Genomic DNA, 19,842 nt, shown 5'->3' with positions numbered 1-19,842 from the left:
CAATGCCCTGGTCCTTGGGGGCAGCCCTTTAGTGGTATAGGCATGCCCCTTTCACCTACCCCTGCTTAGAGTACAGAATTACCTTTGTTTTCTTCCAGTTATTTTTAGTTTAAAATGCTAATGGATTTTGTTTTTCTATTTCCTTTCCGTCACCATTCAGTATGCCTGCCACTAGCACATTCACAGCTTTCAGACAAGCGGCTAAGATCCAGCTTCCCTTCCAGTCAATAACACAATTCTCCCTGAAGTCAGAAGTCTGAGAACCTGCCCTGTGCAGGGCTCAGGCTGAAAAAATCCTGATAAGACAACCAAACATTTGAAACTAGTTAAAAAAACAAGGAATGTTTCCAGCAGTCTCTAATGTGAACTTTTAAAAGGAAGATTTTAAAAAAAACATGTCAACAAAGAATTTCTCAAAAGGTATTTATTTACATGAACAACGGACAAAATTCAGTCTGATAGTGAGCAACCATTTCTAGCATGGCACATTTGTGGATATTACTGTTACATGTCAAAATATCCAAATAAACATCTAGAACAGGGATTTAAGAAGCCCCTTGTCCTCACACACATTTATAAATTTACCCATCTGTTTTGTTGGATTGTCCATCATCCTTGTTATATAGTGTCCATATGTTGGCTATAGAAGTTCAGTTCACAACCGGTTTCCAGATAAAGCCTGCCTCAGTTACAGGATTGTGCTACAAATAAGTCATCTGTAGAGGCCAAGAGGGCAGATAATCTACAAATCTTTTGTTGTAACTTTAACTGCTACTAATATGGGTCCCTTAAACCTGGCAGGGACCCCCTCTGCAGAACTGAAGTGAAAGAGGAATGTGAAAATTGTAGACACAAAGATAGAAGAAAATGTAAAAGAAGTTGAAGATGACAGAAAACAAACTGTCAACCTAACAGCACTGCTGAGCATTGGAATTAGTGTAGATTTAATTCCTTTAGTCTCCATAGCAGATTCAGTTTTCCTCTGTATTTATGTTTTAATTAATAAATACTAGACATTTTGTAATATGCTTCTGGCCTTCAGGGAAAAAATGGTTTGTTCTGCAGACCTTAATTAAATCTCTGGTATGGTTTGTTTTTTTCTAAAAAACCCCAAGATGTCATTTCATCTCATTCCCAGTACCTTTCAAAAACATACAGTAATAAGGTAACATTTAGATTACTAAAAGTGTGTGAATTTAAGGTGTCTAAAACAGTTTACTACATGTTAAAATTTCATGAACCCAAAGACGGAATGTGTTACCCTATTTTTACCCTGGAGGATTCTCCTTCAAATGAGCTTGTAAATTGTAGCAATAAAAATGGACAAAATCCTCCCACTTTATGATAGCAAAAGGAAGTGGGCATAGCAAGGTTTATCCTGCTAATCTATTATACTCCTTGTGTTTTTTGTGTTATGATATTTTAGACCACATATCAATAATTTATGGAAGAGTATGTGAATTAATGGGGAGAACCTGATTTCTTCTTGTTTCTACCATCTTCTCCTAAAATGGTATTCTATTTCTTTTTTTGAAGAGGTCTCCCTAATGAATGTGCCTAACTGCTTAAGGGAGGCAGTTTTCTTAATTTAAGCAAAAAATAACTAGAAGGGAGATTATTTCTGAGAAATTAACAAGTAGCTGCAGGAGGAAAGAGCTTGTGGTGAATTTAAAGCCACAAAAAAAGTAAAAATAGAAAATAATCAAGTAGTCTGTTGAAAAGTTTGAAGCTTGAACTCCTTGTTGCTATGGCTACAGTGTTCCTTTTGCAGTACTGGCATTTTTGGTGCAGTATCCAGGAGAAAGATAAGATTTTACTGTCAGCTATGTTCCGAAATGTGGGATCCCAATTTCTCAACTGGGGTGACACAACTGGCTCACACAACTGTTTTGCTTTGCTGTTATGATGGGCACATGTGTGCATGTTGCACCACAGTCCCTGTTTTCTCCATAGACCTGAGAAAGCAAGAAAAAAATAAAACTGAACATTTATTCTTTTAGAGTCAGTAGGGAGAGCAGAGGGAGAAAGTTAAAAACAATCCACAGCCCTCCTGTATTGTGTTATCTTTAAAGAGGGGTTCAGGTGAACCTATACCTTCGCAGTAGGTTCTTCAGTGTGGTATCTCATGAAGCTTTTAAAGCATAAATAAGGATTTATTTACTGTATGCTCTTTATCCCGTCTCAATGAATTCCATTCTGTTGGATAATTCTGTGCATGTGTGTGTGTTTATTTGGATGTTCATGTTTAAATCTTGGTCATTTCTACTGATTTCTACCCTGGGGGCGGTAAGAGAGTGAGGGACAAGAAATAGAGCTATGCAGCTGTTACCATTCGATTCAGATGCCGTTAGTGAAAGTTTGTTTTTGAGCCTTTTTGTTTGTTTTTAATTCCAATTATTAAATACAAAAATAACAGCCAAATAATGAAAACACAATCCCTTATCCTATATTTTCTGAAAAACTTAAGCATTCAGAGCTTTGTTTTAGATTTTGTCAGATCCTCAGCTGGTGTAGATTGGAATAAATCCACTGACTTCTCTGAAGGTAAATCCATTGATTTGAAACAGCTAAAGGATCTGTCCTCTTAGTTTCAATTGCTCCTTGGTTGCAAGAGCCAGTAAGACAATGATGTTTAGCAGGAGGTTGTGTAGCTCTGCTACGATACTATAGCATGTCAGGATAAATTAAGAATGTTCAGCACCTTTTCCTTTTTGAGATGTTAGGACTTATCTTTGTTTGTGCACACTCTTTCTTTTTCTCTCTCGTTAATATCACATTAACATGGCACCACTATGTTCTAATTGGATTATTATGTTTATTTCCTTTCTCCGTATTGACATTGTCCTGTAATTTTTGTTGTTTTTAACTGGAGAGGTTTTTCCTGTGGCACATGTTTATATGTGTGTGTCTCTCTCAAATTGTTGCACTGGCAGATAATTTTCAAGGCTTGTCCTTTGGAACACTTCTGTATCCTATTTGGAATATCCTCTTGTTCTTTTGTTCTACCAGCAGGCTACAACTGAATTTCATATTAATTGGTTTGGCACAAAATATTACATTTCTTTGATTAAGTCACAAAGGACAAAGCTTTGCAGATTTGCCTCATTGTAGTCAGTTTTAATAAAATTAGACAGTTATGCATCATGTCACTGCTCCGCGTTCTCCCTCAGGCCTGAAGTTCATCAGTACACTGTGTATTTTGACATAGATTTTATCATTTGATACCAAAGAGCATCTACATTTCTTCTTGACAGAACAATTTGCTTCTTGCCCCTAGAAAGCTTACTTCATTTTTGGTTTGTTTATTACTGCATGGTTATTCTCTTATTTTGGTAGATGGCAATGGTTTGTATAGGAAAAGTTGCTCTTCTGATCTTCGGTATTAAGCCCATTAAGAGGCATATCTATACATTAGTCAATTGCCCATCAAGAATGACAGGGCAGGGCAGGGACAGAGGCCTGTGTCCACCCCCTTACCCCCGCTTTGGGTCTGGGCCTGTTCCCCCACTTTGGGTCAAGGGCCGTTCCCTTCCTCCCCCCACTTTGGGTCAAGGGCCGTTCCCTTCCTCCCCCCACTTTGGGTCAAGGGCCATTCCCTTCCTCCCCCCACTTTGGGTCTGGGCCCATTCCCCGCCCCCTTGGGTCTGGGCCCATTCCCCGCCTTTGGGTCCGGGCCTGTTTCCCCCAATCCCCTGCCGCTTCCAGTCCGGGCCCACTTCCCCCCATCCTGGCACTCTGGGTCTGGCCACCCTGCATCTGCCTGCCTCCCCTACCTGCTCCACTCCCTCCCTCCTGGCTGTTGGCATGGCCCGGCAGTGGGGCACTGTCACTATGACCCTCCTTCCCCTCCCCTCACCTCCTCGTCCTGTCCCTGCCGGCTTCTGTTGGGGCCCAGAGGTCGCGGGGTGGCAGCGGCATGCTCCCCACCATCATGGCAGGCAGCATCCAGCCCTGCCCCCACTTCTCATCTGGTTGGGAAGGGGGCAAATGGGCTTGCTCCCCCCACTCACACCCCAGCTGCTTTGGGGCAAAGCATGTTCCCTTCCCCCTCCGTTTCAGGGCTGTTGCTGGGAAGCAGCAGTGGCCTCTCCCTCCCTCCCCCTTCCTGCTGGCTTTTGTCGGGGCCCCACTTCTCCGCGTCCCCTGCATCCAGCCCTGCCCCTACTTATCATCCAATCTGGGGAGGGGCAGAATGAGCCCACTTCTCCCCCCCGCCCCCCTGCTCTGGTGACACTGCTTGCAGGCAGCAGGGTGGTGGTAGGAGGTGAGGCCAGCAGCACCAGCCTCTCCCTCCCCACCCCCGCTCCATCCCCTGTGCATCTGCCGTCATGGCAGTGCTCCACTGTGCTGTCTCCTGTCCAAACGCTCTTGGAACACTGATTGGTTGTATCAGTCAGCCAAACAGATTGCATATAATGTGTTACAGACAGATGGACTAAGCCTTTTATATATAGAGAATTATAAGTTTTTATGGAATCAAACTGAGCAAAATCCTACTGTCTTGGCTAGAAAGCCTACTGTCTCTTTTTGCTTACTCATTGAAACAACCTTCGTTGGACCGCAGAAGTACTAATGTGAGTCTCTGCTGCCAAGCTTATGAATGCTACATAAATTCTAGCAGCATCTTTTTGACTGTGTAGGTTAAATGGCCATCCTGTGGCATGAATGCCACTAGTGGCACAGGCAGCCTCTGATGGTTGTACCTGGGAGATCAGGTAGGGGCCAAGCAGCACAGCAGCTCATAGGTCAGGAAGCAGAAGCAGAGCAGGAGATCAGGCAGAAAGCACAGGGCAGGAAGCAGAAACAGAGGAGTTTCTCCAGCAGGCATGGCGTACTGAATAGGGAGCAGAAAGCAAAGCAGAAGATGAGGCAGGAGAAGGGGATCAGAGTAGCACTTACAGAAGGCACAGGGCTAATTTGTGGCACGTCTGCCAAAAAAGGTTGGACCCCACTGGTGTACATAAAGTTCTACATAGAATGTATTTTGATCAAATTATGTTTTCATGATTTCTTCAGGACTAAAGATAGAAAATCTTTTATACCTAAACTGCATATTATGTAGTTAGATCTGTGGATTTTGAGAGGATATATGAAAAAAAGCCTTCTTTCTTTCAAACCCTCTTATCCTTCAAAGTTCTTGTCCTACCTGGCCTCTCGAGGCCACTGCAAGCTTTCTGGGCCCTTTTCCTACAGACCCAAAGCCCTGCATTCCCCTTTTGATCTTAGATTTTCATACTGCTCCCTACCAGTGTAAGATCCAAGCTATTTTCCACAGGAATAATGAAGTTTCCAGTGGGTTCAGTGGAGTGCATGACTCATGCAGAGTAATGTGTTTGTATCAAATATTTATGCATCTGCTGATTTATTAAAGTCTCCAGCTAGAGGGATTTCAATGATATGTCAATCTTTCCATAGAGGGACACGTTTGTTTAAGAGAGGTTTTGCAGTGTTCCCTAGAGATAGTCAGATTCTCTGGATACAATCTCTCTCTCTCCAGGGATTTTAATCCATAGCCAGGAATCCTCACTCCATAATGCTCTGTTTCCAGGTGGTAACTGTTAAGTCCTAGTCTGTGTGATCTGCACCATCTCAGAGTCCCAAAGTTAAATAATTTAAATTCTGAAGACTGGTAGCAGTGGTTGTATCTACACAGGACATTTGCTGTGCAGTTCTAATTAGCTGTTCAGTAAACAACTTTCATCTACATGTGTTCCCCTATTAGGCTGAAGTAAGCTAATTTATTATTATTTACAGCAGTGTGGGGCTAGCTGGGAGGCAGCCGCCGCACTGAAACACCATTGTGCCCCAGCCAGCCAGGACTGTGTCTACACATGTACTGAGGCTGAGTTTTTTACTCTGCAACAGGATAGTACAAGTACATACAAGTACTATCCTGTTGCAGAGTAAAAAACTCCCTCAGCAGCACATGTGTAGATGTAGTCCTAGCTGGCTGGGGCTTAAGGGTGTTTCAGTGTAGTGGTTGCCTGCTGGCTAGCCCCACATTGAAGCACTCTTGTGCCCCAGCCAGCCCCTCCACAGCATGTTGAGCCAGGGGTAGCAGACCTGAGTTGGCAGGCTGACCCCCAAGGCTCCCTGCCAGCTGGGGTGCTCTAACCCATCTCAATGTGCTGCGCATGAATAAACTGGAGCTTATTGCTCCAGAGTTTACTGCTCCCATGCACAAGTTCAAATGGCACACCTAGGAGCAATAAACTCCAAAGCTTTAAGCTCCAGAGTGTATTCATGTGCATTAATTGCATGTGTAGACATGCCCAGTGAGCCTGTCCCCATTCTCCAAAGTAAACAAAGGAGCGTACTATTTTATTGAAGCATTCTGCAATGTTTTACCCTAGTGTGTCAGTAATGGCACTAAATAGCAACGTAATACCTCTCAGAAAGATCAATGTTTTGTAAATAAGAAAATGAACTGCATAGCATCTCCTTTTTTTTATTAGGGTTTCTACCATGTAGCCTTTAGTTGATTTTTATTTTTTTTAACAGAATACCTTTCACTTTTACAATTAGTTCTACACAAGTTTGAAACATTTATCTGTTAGGTTCAGACTGAGCAAACATAAATTGATGATGATGTGAGCCTAAAATGGCTAGGACAGTATGCTTGACAGAATCATTGACTCTGCTTTCCACTAGAGAGCACCCCTTTAAATATGTTCTGAGGTCTGACCACATACTTAAGTATATTAAATCTGCCCTCACAGACAGGGAAAGACCATTAACATGTTATATTTTTCCCTCTGGAGCTATTCAGGTTAATAAAGGTATGTGTGTTTTGGAGTGTCTAGATGAGTGAAGGTATAAGAGATGACAGGTAATATGTCATGTTAGGAATATATCTCATAAGGCCTGGTGAGTGGCACAAAGTACTAAACCCTCAGGGACACTAAGGAGAATACTGTTTTAGCCTACAACCTACACTATAAGTCTTGTTAAAGAGCAGAACGTTTCTCAGCATTGTTGTTATTAAACATTATTCTTTCTTTGATGTAGCCTGTACCTGTTTTGAGACTCAAGTGAGTCAATTAAATGGCTGAACTCAGAGAGGCATTTTGCAGTCTGATTCATTTTACAGTCTTTGCCTAAAGCTTCCCATCATGACTTTACCTGGCTATACTGGTTGGAGCTCCTCCCTAAGGACAGCTTGTCAGTATTTTTCTGCCTGCACAGAAGTTCTGTCTCCTGGGAGACAGTCTCCAGAGAGCCACTTCACTCAGGTTGTTTCTGAGTTATTTTTCTCTTTGAGTGGCCACTTTTACTCTGGGAGAAAAACTATGAACTTGTGTACACTTGTGGTTTCTCCTGAGAGAGCTGGGACTCTCCCTTGAGAAACTGAATGTCTGTCCCTGGCTTTTGTTTATTGCCTTCTAGCAGAAAGTGTGCACTTAAGCTGCCTAGAAACTTCTAATTAGGTCTAACTGCTAGCTTATAATTAGTATAGTTTGGAATATTTTAAGGTTGTTTTAAAAATATCATCCCAAGAATGTTCCTAATGGCTTGATAGCTTTTCTGTGGAGCACAAAGAAAATATTTTCTTTCTTTAAGGTATATCACCATTGACTAGTTTCCTATTTCAGGAAGCTGGCAGCAATAATGAAATATAGTAGTTGAAGACAATGCTTTCACTTATTATTTAAACGTGGTTTTAAATCAGTAATGAAATGCTTTATAAAACAAATCTAACCCTCTGTCTCCAGTACATACTCTTTTGCTCTTTGTTAAACTGGTTTACACATCAATTTTTTTGGATTCAATAATATGAGAGAACAGGCATATTTAAAAGTTAACTTAAGGTACAAAACCCCAATCTTGTCAGTTTAAAAAAAAGTCTACCTAGTAGTCATCTTATAAAATTTTACATTTTTAGCTGTTCACATACATTGAAAATGACCTTTCTGGCAGACAAATAGTTTGCTTAACACAGGTGGACATCTAACAAATGGACACAAAAATTGTTCTCCGTTCTCTTGTTATAGAGAATATTCTATTAAGGGAGGTGTTTGCCTAATAAAGGTGATCTCTTCGTCAGATATCTCTAAGTATTTATACTTTTGGGGCCCAGTTCTATGAGTTTAGTTAATAAGCATCATCAGCATACAATAAATCGTTTTGCCCCCTCAAAGGGCACCGTAGTTCTACATAATCAGAATTATTACCTGGCATACTTTAATTTTATTTAATTTTTCTGTTTCCTAGTAGAATGAAGGGGGAAGATAAGGCTCTCCACATGTCCTATCAAATATATGGTAGCAGATCTTTGTTCTGTTCACAGCACTCCAGTGGTGTTTACGTCGCGAATGGCGCACTTGTGAAGGAAGCTGCTATCATTTCCTCCTAGCCTTGTGAGCAAAGAAAGAATTAGGTTCAATTTGTCTCTGAAGCACACTCCTTTAATGTACATTCTTCCAGAGACTATAAAGCTTGACAGTGCTGCGTTTTGCCATTTTTGACAAAACAGCAATAGTTTTGTCTAATGTTTTTATTTTAGCTGAGTAAACTTTTATTGTAGCTGTTTATATTTAGCTGAATGCACTTCTCTATAACCAACCAGAAGCAAATTAGCTTCATAATTAAGAACTGTTTTATGCCTATTCCACCCCTTTTTTAAAAGTTACTACAGGTACAAGATGTAAAATTGCAGGAAAAGAGGGATGGAAAGGAACCTGAAAAAGTCATTTAGTCTGACCTCCTACTCATGGTGGGATCATCCCTGTCAAATCATCCCAGACAAATATCTGTCTAAAGTACAGTGGACACAGAGAACAATTAATTATTAATCCTTTCTGTATGAGGTTTTATTTTTAATTGGTGTTATATTTGAAGACTATTACTAAATACCCCCCACCCCCAAGCTTTTTTTCCTCTAGTATAAATAGTCCCATTTTTTCAAATTTTACCTCTCATGCCATGCTTTCTTGACCACTGATAATTTTTGTTGCTCTCTACTTCCCCTTTCCAATGTTGTGCATAGCACATGAAATAGAACACATTTCTCCAGGTGAGGCCTTACCAGTGCTGAGTAGAGTGGAAAAATCAGATCTTTTGTCTGGTGCATGATGATGCTGCTAAGACATTTCAGTATACTAGAAGTTCTTTGGCAGCAACATCATTCTTTTGACTCATTCACCTTGTGATCCACTGTAATCCCCAGACACTTCTTTAGTACTTGAGTTTAGCCAACCATACTCCATTTTGTACCTGTGCATTTGTTTGTTCCTTTCTGTTGCATTTCATTTCACTTGCCTTCATTCAGTGTCCTCCTATTCCTTTTTGACAAAGTGATCAAGGCTACGTTGAATCCAAACCCTGCCCTTTAAAGCAGGGGTGGGTAAAATATAGCCTGCAGGCTGGATTCTAGGGGTGTGCAAAATGGGCCATATTCAGTTCAGATTTAGATTTGGCCCGAATTGGGGACAGTGATTTGATTCATTGATTCAGATCACTGTCCCGATTTGATTCGGCCAAATCCGAATCTGAATATTTGATGCTGGTTTGGAGGATCAGTGATTTGGCCATAGACATAGTTTTAAATGCTTTTTCTACATACTTCGAGGTACTGGGCATGGCTCACGAATGCTGCAATGGTAGGGCAGATGGAGCATCCCACAGGACTGTGGGGTCTCCCACATGCTTGGCGGTGAACCAGCAAGTGCCTCCAGCACAGAAGTGGAAGCATGAGCCTGCCCACAGCTGTAGGACACCCTCTCCCACACCCTCTGAATACAGACCTGGCAGTTGCTGGCCACATCCACAACTGTCCATATCTGGCCAGCAGCTGCTGAGTCAAGGCTCTGGGTGGTGGTGGGGAGGGCAGGGGGGAAGGGCATGCTGCAGCTTCAGGTGGGTTGAGGTTTCCATGCTGGTCATAGCTTACAGCTGTAGCACACCCTGCCCTCCATCCTCCTTGCCGCACCTAGAGCCCCGACCCAGCAGCTGCTGCCTGTGTTTGGGCAGCTCTGGACATGGCCAAGAGCTGCCAGGTCTGGACTCCAGGGGGTAGGGAGCAGGGTGCCCTAAAGCTGTGGATGGGCAAACTCTGGACTGAGGGGGAGTGCTAAAGCTGTGTTCAGGTTTCTGCACTCATTGCAGCTCCAGGAGGGAGGGATGGAGGTAAGGTGGGGGATGGGAAGGGGGAGGGGGAGAGAAAGAGAGATGTGGCCCTTTACAGGTCACCAAAACTCAGTAAATGGGCTGCCAGTCTAAATAATTGCCCACCCCTGCTTTAAGTGTCTGCTATATCCCATCTAGTTTGCTGTCATCCACAAATGTAGTAAGTGTTCACTGAATTCCATCCTCCAAGTCAATATTGAAAAGGCTGAATAAGTTATTTGTGTGTTTGTGTATATATTAAAACTATGTGCCATCTCAAAAGAGTCTCAAGGTAGCTTAAAATAAAACCAGATAAACCATAAAGACAAATAAAAAAATATTAAAATAAAATTATGTGCAATAGAACAAACTCCCTAGAAAATAGAACAAGCTCAACGATGGGATATTAAGGTCCTATAAAGGTTCTGGAAGATGCCCAGGCTCAGGCTGTGAGAACTCCCTCCCCAACAAGGGAGAGGGACTTCCAGGCTAGGGACAGACATTCAAAAAGCCTGAGCCTAAATTGATTCAATCTTTGCAAGTTAATCTAACCTGGCTAGGCTATACCAGTTTGTAACTGTCTGGGGTGCTAGAGCAGCCCTCCCTTCCCTTCCACTGTGCTGAGCTGAGGTGGGATGTGGCCAGGCCCTGGCAGGATGCTCTGATTAGGGAGGGGTCCCCCCCTCACTGTTTTTAACAGATCATTGAGTTACACAGCAGGGAGTTACAAAGGGAATTGTTAGCATTTGTCAAACCATCAAACAAAACAAGACAACCTCTCTCATTAGTTCAAGCTCTTCTTAAACAACTTTTTCCAAGGAAGGAACAGAGGGACATTACCAGCTATCTGTTGATTAGCTCCAAAAAGCCCTAAGCTGACACTGTCCTGTCTGCCTTTGTCCTGTCTCCCACAGCACAGACATAGCTAGCATGTTCTATGCTAGCTAATGCTGAGAGGTGTCTGTATAAGGCAGGGGGAAGGGAAAATCCCTGCTTGAGCAGGGAGTAGTAAGGAGGAGCGTGGGGAGCAGAAGGAAGCCAAACAAATGTCCCTGTACCTGCAGACTCTGCTGGAGCTCCAGCCAAGGAGAAGTGGGGCGGGGCCAGCCCTGCTGGGCTGCAGCAGAAAGCAGAGCCCCACCCAGGGTTGCAAAGCATCTGGGATGCTGGAGGACTCTGATTTAACTTAAACCAGGAAGGAGTCTTGGATAGATATTGCATAAACCGGTTTGACCCAAATCAGTTAAGTCTGATATTACATTCAATTTTATCTCAAACTGGTTTCAGCCATTTTCAGACTGGTTTATGTACACTGAACATCCATTCTGTTACAGGTTTAAATAAGTTTCTGATCACTTAAACCAATTTATGTATAATGTCTGTCCCTAGCCCCACAGCAGAGGAGTGATGACCAAGACTGATCACCTACACGTTTTCACCAAAAAAAACTTGGTGCACAGATGTTATTTGCAAGGGGTGGTGGTGGGGAGGGTGCGGGGACAGGGTTTTGGCTTACATTAGAATTTCAATGTAATATAAGGGAAAAGGCAGTCCTAGGTATATAGGGTTCAGACTGTTTTTTAGGGCCTTATAGGTCAAAACCAGCACTTTGAATTACACCCAGAAAGCTATAGGAAGCCAATATATGCTCTGGAGCATTGGAGTAATCTGCTTCTGAAAACCCTGAAGGCAAGTGACTGCTGTCTTCACCAGCTGCAGCTTTGAGACAGTTCTCAAGGGTAGCTGCACATAGAACAGGTTTTCATGTACATACCATAAACATAAGCATGCCTCCTGCTGTGTAAACCAGGGGTGGGCAGAACACAGCCCACAGACTGGATCCAGCCTGCGGCTGCCCCCATAGCACTCTGCATGGGGCTGAGCCCCACCCAGTCCTGTTGGGGCAACCCACACCATGCTCCCACCCACACCCAGAAGCCCAGGCCCCAGCCAGAATGCACATATTCTGGTGGGGTTGTTCTGGGTGCTGCTCTGCTCCCCTCGTCTCCTGCAGGAGCTGCCTGGCTGAAGTTGCCCACCCGCCTGCCCGGAGCAGTGCAGCAGGGACAGGAGCAGGAGGAGGAGCTGCCACTGGAGGTTATGGGAGCAGAGAGGCACCCAGTTGGCTGCAACTGAACCAAGAACAGCTGGGAGCTATTGGCCCAGCCCAGGCCAGGAGCTTCAACCAGCTGACTCCTGCCTCAGTGTGTGGAACTCTGATTTCAGCTCCTGGCTGCTTTCTACCCACTCTGCCCACCCAGCATGATAAGCAGCCACCTTTGAGTGGGCAGAGTGGGTAGAAGGCAGCCAGGAGCTGGAGCTGTGCGAGCTGGGGCTGGAGCTTCATGTCTGAAGCCCTCCCCTCCTTCACCCGCCCCAGCTGCCCACCAGCCTGGATCAGCACAGCTGGGGCAGGAGCAGGAGAAGCTGCCACTGTAGGCAAAGGGAGCAGAACAGCCCTGCCAGCCCAGGCCCTGGCCAGCATGCACAACTTCCAGTGGGGCTGTTCCTAGTGCAGCTGCAGCCAGCTGGGTGCTGCTCTGCCCCCTCATCTCCAGCAGCAGCTCCTCCTCCTGTTTCTGCCCCTGCTGCACTGCACTGGGTGGGTGGTGGGGAGGCTTCAGCTAGACTGCTGAAGCCTCCCCGCCTCTCACCTTCCTCTTTCCCCGTGCTCACCTTCCTCTGGAGGTGAGGGGAGCAGAGCAGCACCTACCTAACCAGATGGAGCTGCGCTGGGAACAGCCCTGCCAGAAAGTTTCACGCTGGCTGGGGCCAGGGCCCTTGTAGGGCATGGCCTGAAGCACAGCATGGGCTGCCCTGGGCAGGGCTCAGCCCCATGCAGAGTGCCACTGGGGGTGGGGGCAGCCGTGGACTGTACTGCCCAGGCAAGCTCTGTTGCATGTGTTGCCCCTCCCTCCCCACCCCCCGCTGCCTCCTCCTCCCTCCCCTCACCCCCAGCTGCCTCCCAGGACCTAGCACCTAGACAGCCCTCCTCCATACACACCCCCATACGTCCCCAGGGAGCAAATTGCAGCTCAGCCAAGCCCTAGCCCTGAGCAGTCACTACCCCACAACCTGGCCCCATAATTCCAACCTCGCCTGCCCGTCCCACTCCCAAACACTGTTCCCTGCCCACCCAAAGCCCTATAGGGAATTGTGATGATTTGTCGCTGGAGATGAGGGGTGGGGGAGAGAGGGTACTGACCCAGCCCGCAACAGCCCATCGAAACTCCCTGTGTGGCCCATAGGTCCAAGTAATTGCCCACCCCTGGTGTAAACTAAGTTGTCTAAAAAAATAAGTTTTGTAAGAAACAAGGTTTGGTACATTCTAGGAGCAATATACTATATTTTTCTTGAATTCTGTTTAGTGGCTTTCAATTTAAAACTACCCTTTCCCTGCAGTTTTTGAAAGCAAACATAGCAGCACTTTGTAGGGAACAATTCAGAAAGCAGTGCTGTTTACCAAAGGAAAGTAAAACTCTTAGGTCTTTGGCCATTGATGCTTAAAAGTCTACAAGTGCAACAAGTACAGATCCAGCTGTACCATTTGAGACCAAACTGATTGTTGGTGCTCAGGCTGAGTCTCATAAAGAGTATAAATGCAGTGGATTTTATAAGCTATTTTACTTTTGACAACTTGGGATGCCATTAACAGCAAGGCAAAGATATCTCTTCGCTGACTGTGTGTGGATAAAATAGTTTCCTACGTGAAGAATCCAGGAGGGGAATTTTTTACATCACAGTTTATGGAAAGGTTTTTTTGGTTTGTTTGGTTGGTTTTTGGCTGGGGAGGGGTGGCTTATTCTGCAGGCTGTTTGTATTTCCTAAATGGAGGAAGATGGCCAAGAAACCTGTACATGTATAAGTGTACTCTATGGTTTCATTAAGTTTTCCTGGCAAGTTCCGCATCGCTGGAATGAAATGTGTCACATGCCCTTATCTTCCTCAGCCAAACTCTATTCCTTCCTTTAGATCACAGAGTCTGGGCAAGAAAGAATAGGTTGTGTGGATGATGTTGAATGCAGACCCTTTTCCATGTAGAAAAAAGGCAAATTGCATATAGAGGACCCCTTCATACATGGTATTAAAAGACAGTCTGGGCCATGAAGTCTATGTTCTGTCCTTCTAAGATTCTGTATAATATTATGTGATGTGTGATTCCTCCCTAGTTTACTGCTTTGTCATTACTTCTTGAACAAAATATAAAGCTCTCTTTCATGTTGGCAGATTTTCCACCATTACCAAATTTGCTCTCATTTTAAAGCACAGCATACAGAAGTTGTTTTAAATGAGAATCCTTAACTTTATTTATATTACTTTGTATTCAAAAAGGAAAAACATGCCACTTCTTCCTGTAGTTACTGGACCATTTCCAATTCAAAAGAGGGGGTTTTTTCCTATACTAAAATTCGCATTTTCATTAGGGGGAGTTCACTTTGAGGCTGAAATTAATGCATTACAGTCTCAGATTAATCCTCTACATAAATCTCTTTACAGTTAACTCCCTGAAAATGTTTTTAAAGGAGCTTTCAAATTAACCTCTGCAACATACGTGAGAGAGCTGTTTTACATTGGGATTTATGCAAAATAGCGATAATGTCTTTTTTTCAGTGACATGCAACAAGCACTTAGCCTAGCTGTTGAGCTTTCTGAAATGTGCAGGAAACAAACAGCTACAATGAAAGCTCATGAATAAGCTATTTGTATTTCTAAAATGCATTTAAAAATCTTTCCCCTTCGCCCCCTACTCTCCTATAAAAAAAAAAAAAAATCCTGAAAAATGAAAGCTTTCTTTTTATGGAGGATTATAATTACATTGGAAAAACATGTCATGGTTCTAATAGTATTTGAAAGGCTACAGAGGGGCAAAACATTCATCAGATACGTACTCTTTTTTTTTGTATATTCAGGTGCTAGTATCTGATATCTGTGGCTCTGTGATTAGTTCTGAGGTAGTGATTGAGTGGCTGTGCTACAAACATTTTTAGTCATTAGTCTTTCGGGGAACTTAATGATGAATTTAGTCTTAAAGTGCTCGCCTTCTTCCTGTGTCAGTATCTATACATACATTTGCATTTAATTACTGTTTAGAGCATAGAAAGCAGGAAGAGGTAAATTCCTGTGCAAAGAGGTAGCCTTATTTCAAATATTTTGTTCCCAGGAGAAATCTGTGCTGCACAGGAGACTTTGAAAAGGTTACATTTATTATACAAAGGTTCAAAATGTGTTCACCCAGGTTTGGCCTTTATGATGCTGATACACAAACTCAGAAATATTGTATATGTTGTATAGATGAATAATACCTGTTTGTTTTTTTTAATCCTGTCTTTGGGTAGAGTTTTGCAAGGTCATGTTATTTAGTAACATAATACCCCATATATTTGGATAGAAATTGGGGGGTTGCATGCTTTGAAATTACTGCTTTTCTTTTCTTGACTGCTGAGTAAACCTGACCAGAAAACAATATTAATGGGGGGGGGAGAGATTTCAGATATTTTTTTCATTCTGGTTGGAATAAAAAGCCAAAAACATATAAATGAGGTAGGATTTTTTGTGGGGATATCTTTTAACGGACTAACTGCATGGCTGGAAGAGATTTAGACACACTTTGTATACTCTTTTTTCCGAATTGAACTTTTCAATGTTTGATTTTGGGAAACATCAAAATGCTTCCCTTGTAGCAACATTTCTGTTTTTGTGACAGGAAGTATGCTCCCTGGGAGTCTCAGTTTCATCATGGCTTGCCAGGTGCATTACTGCTTTTAGAGTGCCTAAAAGCTGATTCCCCAGCAAACTAAGAGGTGGGAGCTTTGAAGCTGGGTAGCCTGATAAGGAAGAATAGCAGAAGGCAGATTGATCTGATTTCCATGCAAAATTCTGATAGATTCAACATGTTCTGAAGGAACATTTCAAGTATATTAAATAAAGCATTTTTCTGATGAAAAACTTCTACTGGAAATTGTTTGACCAGCTCTACTAAAGTAGGTTAAACAGTTGTCTTTCAAATTTTAATTTCAGTCTGCACTATTTATATATATCATTTTTAAGTGAATAGTGGAGGGACTTAGTCCACTGGATGAAATAACGTCCTGATGAGATGTTTGAAAAATGGGTTACATCTCAGTCTCTTCCTTTTTCTCGTGGACCGTAAGGTTTACAGAAAATTCTGAAATAGAATTCAGTTGATCTTCTAAGGCTTTATCCAAAATTACTATTTAAAACCCCACCACTTGATTTTGTAGCCTTAACTTATGAAAGTGGCCCAATTTGGTATTGTTGACCCTGCATATGTAGGTTTGGGGCTGGCAAGCTAGCCAACTGACTGGTCAAATATTGTCAATTGCACAGTAAATTGACTGAATTTTTTTGACCATTCACAACAATTTTCCAAAAATCTACATTTTTATGTAGTTTTCTTGACAGAAATATGGTTTTTATTGGGTTTTGACACATTTCTGAATTGAAAAATTGCTTTTTCTGCATATTTATAGTTGCTGGCAATTTTTTAAAATTTTTGGCCCATATTTGACTGGTCAATTGACCGAACTGTATTTGACTGGTCAAATAACCAACTCTATGTAGGTATGATGTATAGACTGGAAATGGGCATAGCAAATGTAAATTTCATTTTAAATGTTTGTTGAAATGTATTAAACCCTAACATTCATGTAGGATGACCAAAATCTGAGTCATAACTGCTCTTCTACTGCTGGTATCACTTCCTGTAAATATTGGATGAATCATCTTTAATTCTGACACATTTAAGTCATTTGAATAGCATTTAATTTTTCTACCCCTTTTATCTTGCCGTATAGATTTTAAAAATCTCTTCTTTTATATCATAACTACTTTCAAAACCCTGTTTAGAGCTGTTGTGGGATGAATAACACACTTGCCTTTTGATCTTCATCATTAGGATAAATTTAATAACAACAATAATGCTCCCAGCATCTAAAACATTTTACAAACAAATATTATTTTTTCCAATTTTAGAGTTGTTAAAGCTGAGTGCAACTTTTCAGAATTTTGACAATGATAGATGAAATGGTGAGAGTGGTAAATTAATTTAAAAAACCAAGCCAGATGCATTTTAAAATTTAATGCATTATCGATTAGTAAATCAATAGCTTCTCAGCTTTCTAGTCACTATGGTGCTTTAAAATTCTGTCATACTAATCATAGGGTCTGCCTGCAGACATTAAAACCTGTAGTGGGCATCATGAGACCTGTAATTTCAACAGGCTACATTTACAGCTTGGCAAATTCTGTAAAAATGATTCCAGAAATTAGACTCAACAAATATTTAACAGAATCTATAAGACTGGCAAAAAACGTATCTATAGACTGAGGTATGCCAAAAAGTTTTAGTGGGCTATGTACTAGTTATTCTTACAGGGAACAGAGATACAAAATAAGGCTGAAAACTTTTGTCCAATGTATTTGGACAAAATAGTTGAGGGCAACATGGGATTTAGAATTTTCAAAAGATGAAAAAAAAACATGGTTGCTTTTAAGACTTTCACAGAGCTTGTACAACTGAGGAAACTCAAAATCCCACACTATATGTTTTTTCATCTTAAAACTAAACATGCAAGATGTTAGGGGAGAGTGCTGGGGGTGGAAATGAGAGCAATTTAAAATTAAATAAGTTTTTAAAATTAAAATTAAACTTTTAAGTACCTAAGTCAATTTTGAAAATGGACTTAGGCTCCTAAATTGCTTTTCATCTTTACCTTTGGAACAACTATAGTATCTCCAAAATATTATAGTATTTTTGTGTCTGACTTTTACCAGTGCTATGTATATAACTAGCCTTTCAAGATATAATAGCCTGCAAGATGTGAATGCTTTTATCTATAGCATATGAGTTATCTATAATATATGAGTTTCAGTGTGGCCAAACTCCTATATCAACATGCAAAGAATGCAGAACCCATACTTTACAGCAGTGGAGCAATCCTTTTTAGCAGGCATGCTGCAAATTAGCCCCATATACTCCAAGAGTGCCAATTTGATCCCCTTTCTATGCTCAATCTCCTGCTCTGCTTTCTGCCCCCTGCGCAATCTCCTCTGCTTTTGGATTCCAGCCTTGTACTCCCTGCTTAATCTCCTGCTCTGCTTTCTGCTTCCTTCCTTATCTGTTGCTCTGCTATCTATCCCCTCCCTCGTCTGCCACGTGGTATTTGTGCCACAGGTCAGCCACCACTGCTTTACAGAAACAAGAACTCTGTCCTGTAAAGCAGTAACTCTGCAAAAGGCTTCAGGAACCATGACAGATTGGCTAAATACAGACATTCAAAAAGTCCAAGTTGGAATTGCTTAAACCGACATGGGTTTCTGTAAGCACCCTAGTTTAGGTCAGTAGGAAACAGAACAGAAGTCTGCCGTTCAATGAGGGGAGCATGAGACTGGCTGCATTGGCCGAAGCCAGCAGGGTGGGAGTGCTCGAGCATGCCTCCCATCATGACCCATGGCCTCCCCGGTCTGCCAGGGATTGCTGAGCACTGCTGAATCAGTGACAGGCATTTCCAGGCTGGTCTGCTCCCTGAAACTGCATCTGCTCGTGTGAGAGCTTGGGGGGGGGTCTCTCAGTGGGTGTGCAGGACCCCACCAGGAAACTTCCTGAGAGCAAGCACAATGACAGGGAGCAGTCTGGCCTGGAGATGCCTGTCAAGCTAATGGGGAAAGGGGGCAAAGTGGGGATCAGTCATAGCAACATGGCACACACAGTCCCACAGCCGCTGCCCTCACAGAGATGCAGAAGGGGGACACTCACTGTATTCTTGCTTTAAAACAGGGGCATCACCTTTGCCAGCAGGGAAGCAAGGTGGGAGACAAGTAGCAGCTGGGTCTGCACCGGAGAGGCAGAGAGAAAGGGGAAAAAAATACTCCAAGCAGCAGCTCACATGAACTTGCCACCCTAGGCTCACACACATCTACACACACCCACCCGCAAACACCACACCCCAGCCCCGCCATCCCAGCCCCTCATACTGCAGTGTGGAGAAGCGCAGAGGCCAAGTGCAGCAAAAAGCCTCCCCGGCTGAGCTGGGAAATGGCTGCAATGGGGGTAGCGGGGCATAGATCCCTGGTGCTGCAGGAGCAGGGCAGGCAGAAATCATTATCATAGTGAAGGCAGGAGGGGAAAAATTAAAGAGAATTAACAGGACACTTTTAAAAAAGGAGAAGCCCGGTAAGAGGGTAGCAGCTAGCACCTTTCACAGACCAAAGAACTTTACAGAAAAACAAAGAAGTGAGGGGGGAATCAAAAGAAAAATAAAAAAGAGGGAAGAGATTTAAAAAGATGATTTTTATTTCTCCCTCACACGCTTTCCCCGTCTGTCCTCCTCGCTCCTGTGCTTCATCTCTCTCTCTTTCTCTCATACACACACACACACACCCCGTTCTCCTTGATCCCTCCCAATGGCCATCAAGTAGGCAGAAAATTAAAAACAACAACAATAACTAATTTTAACTTGACTCAATCAATCAGCCTATAACACAGAGGGGGGCAGTCCCTCCTTCCCCCCATCCTCAATCAGCAGTCAGCATGACAGGCATATCCATGCTGCACAGCTCCCAGGGGGGAGCAGTGTGGCCTGCAAAGGGAACTGGGATGCCAGCAGACAGTGACGTACCTTGATTTGGGAGTGGACCTGGTAATGAAATTCAGTTCTCCAGTCTGGCCTAGATCGACTAAGTCCAATACCACATCAGTCCAAGTCTATCTTAGACTGG

The 19,842-nt window shown here is 42.9% G+C and overlaps 1 protein-coding gene across 8 annotated transcripts in view; it reads left to right on the top strand.

Annotated features, from left to right (window-relative positions):
- Positions 1–19,842, top strand: part of CNKSR2 (connector enhancer of kinase suppressor of Ras 2) — a 380,784-nt gene that overhangs the window by 313,524 nt on the left and 47,418 nt on the right. Inside the window, exon 22 of one of the 8 annotated variants that reach the window (XM_059720859.1) lies at positions 802–3,036. The exons of the other annotated variants lie outside the window; for them this stretch is intronic. Within the exon in view, the coding sequence (XP_059576842.1) occupies positions 802–827 (26 nt within the window). The 3' untranslated portion in view covers positions 828–3,036. Of the gene's footprint in view, positions 1–801; positions 3,037–19,842 lie in introns of those variants that run through there. 8 annotated transcript variants of the gene reach the window in all.

This window comes from Alligator mississippiensis, chromosome 1 (assembly GCF_030867095.1).
Source record: "Alligator mississippiensis isolate rAllMis1 chromosome 1, rAllMis1, whole genome shotgun sequence".
Classification (NCBI taxonomy): domain Eukaryota; kingdom Metazoa; phylum Chordata; order Crocodylia; family Alligatoridae; genus Alligator; species Alligator mississippiensis.
This window is presented reverse-complemented; position numbering and strand designations above follow the sequence as displayed.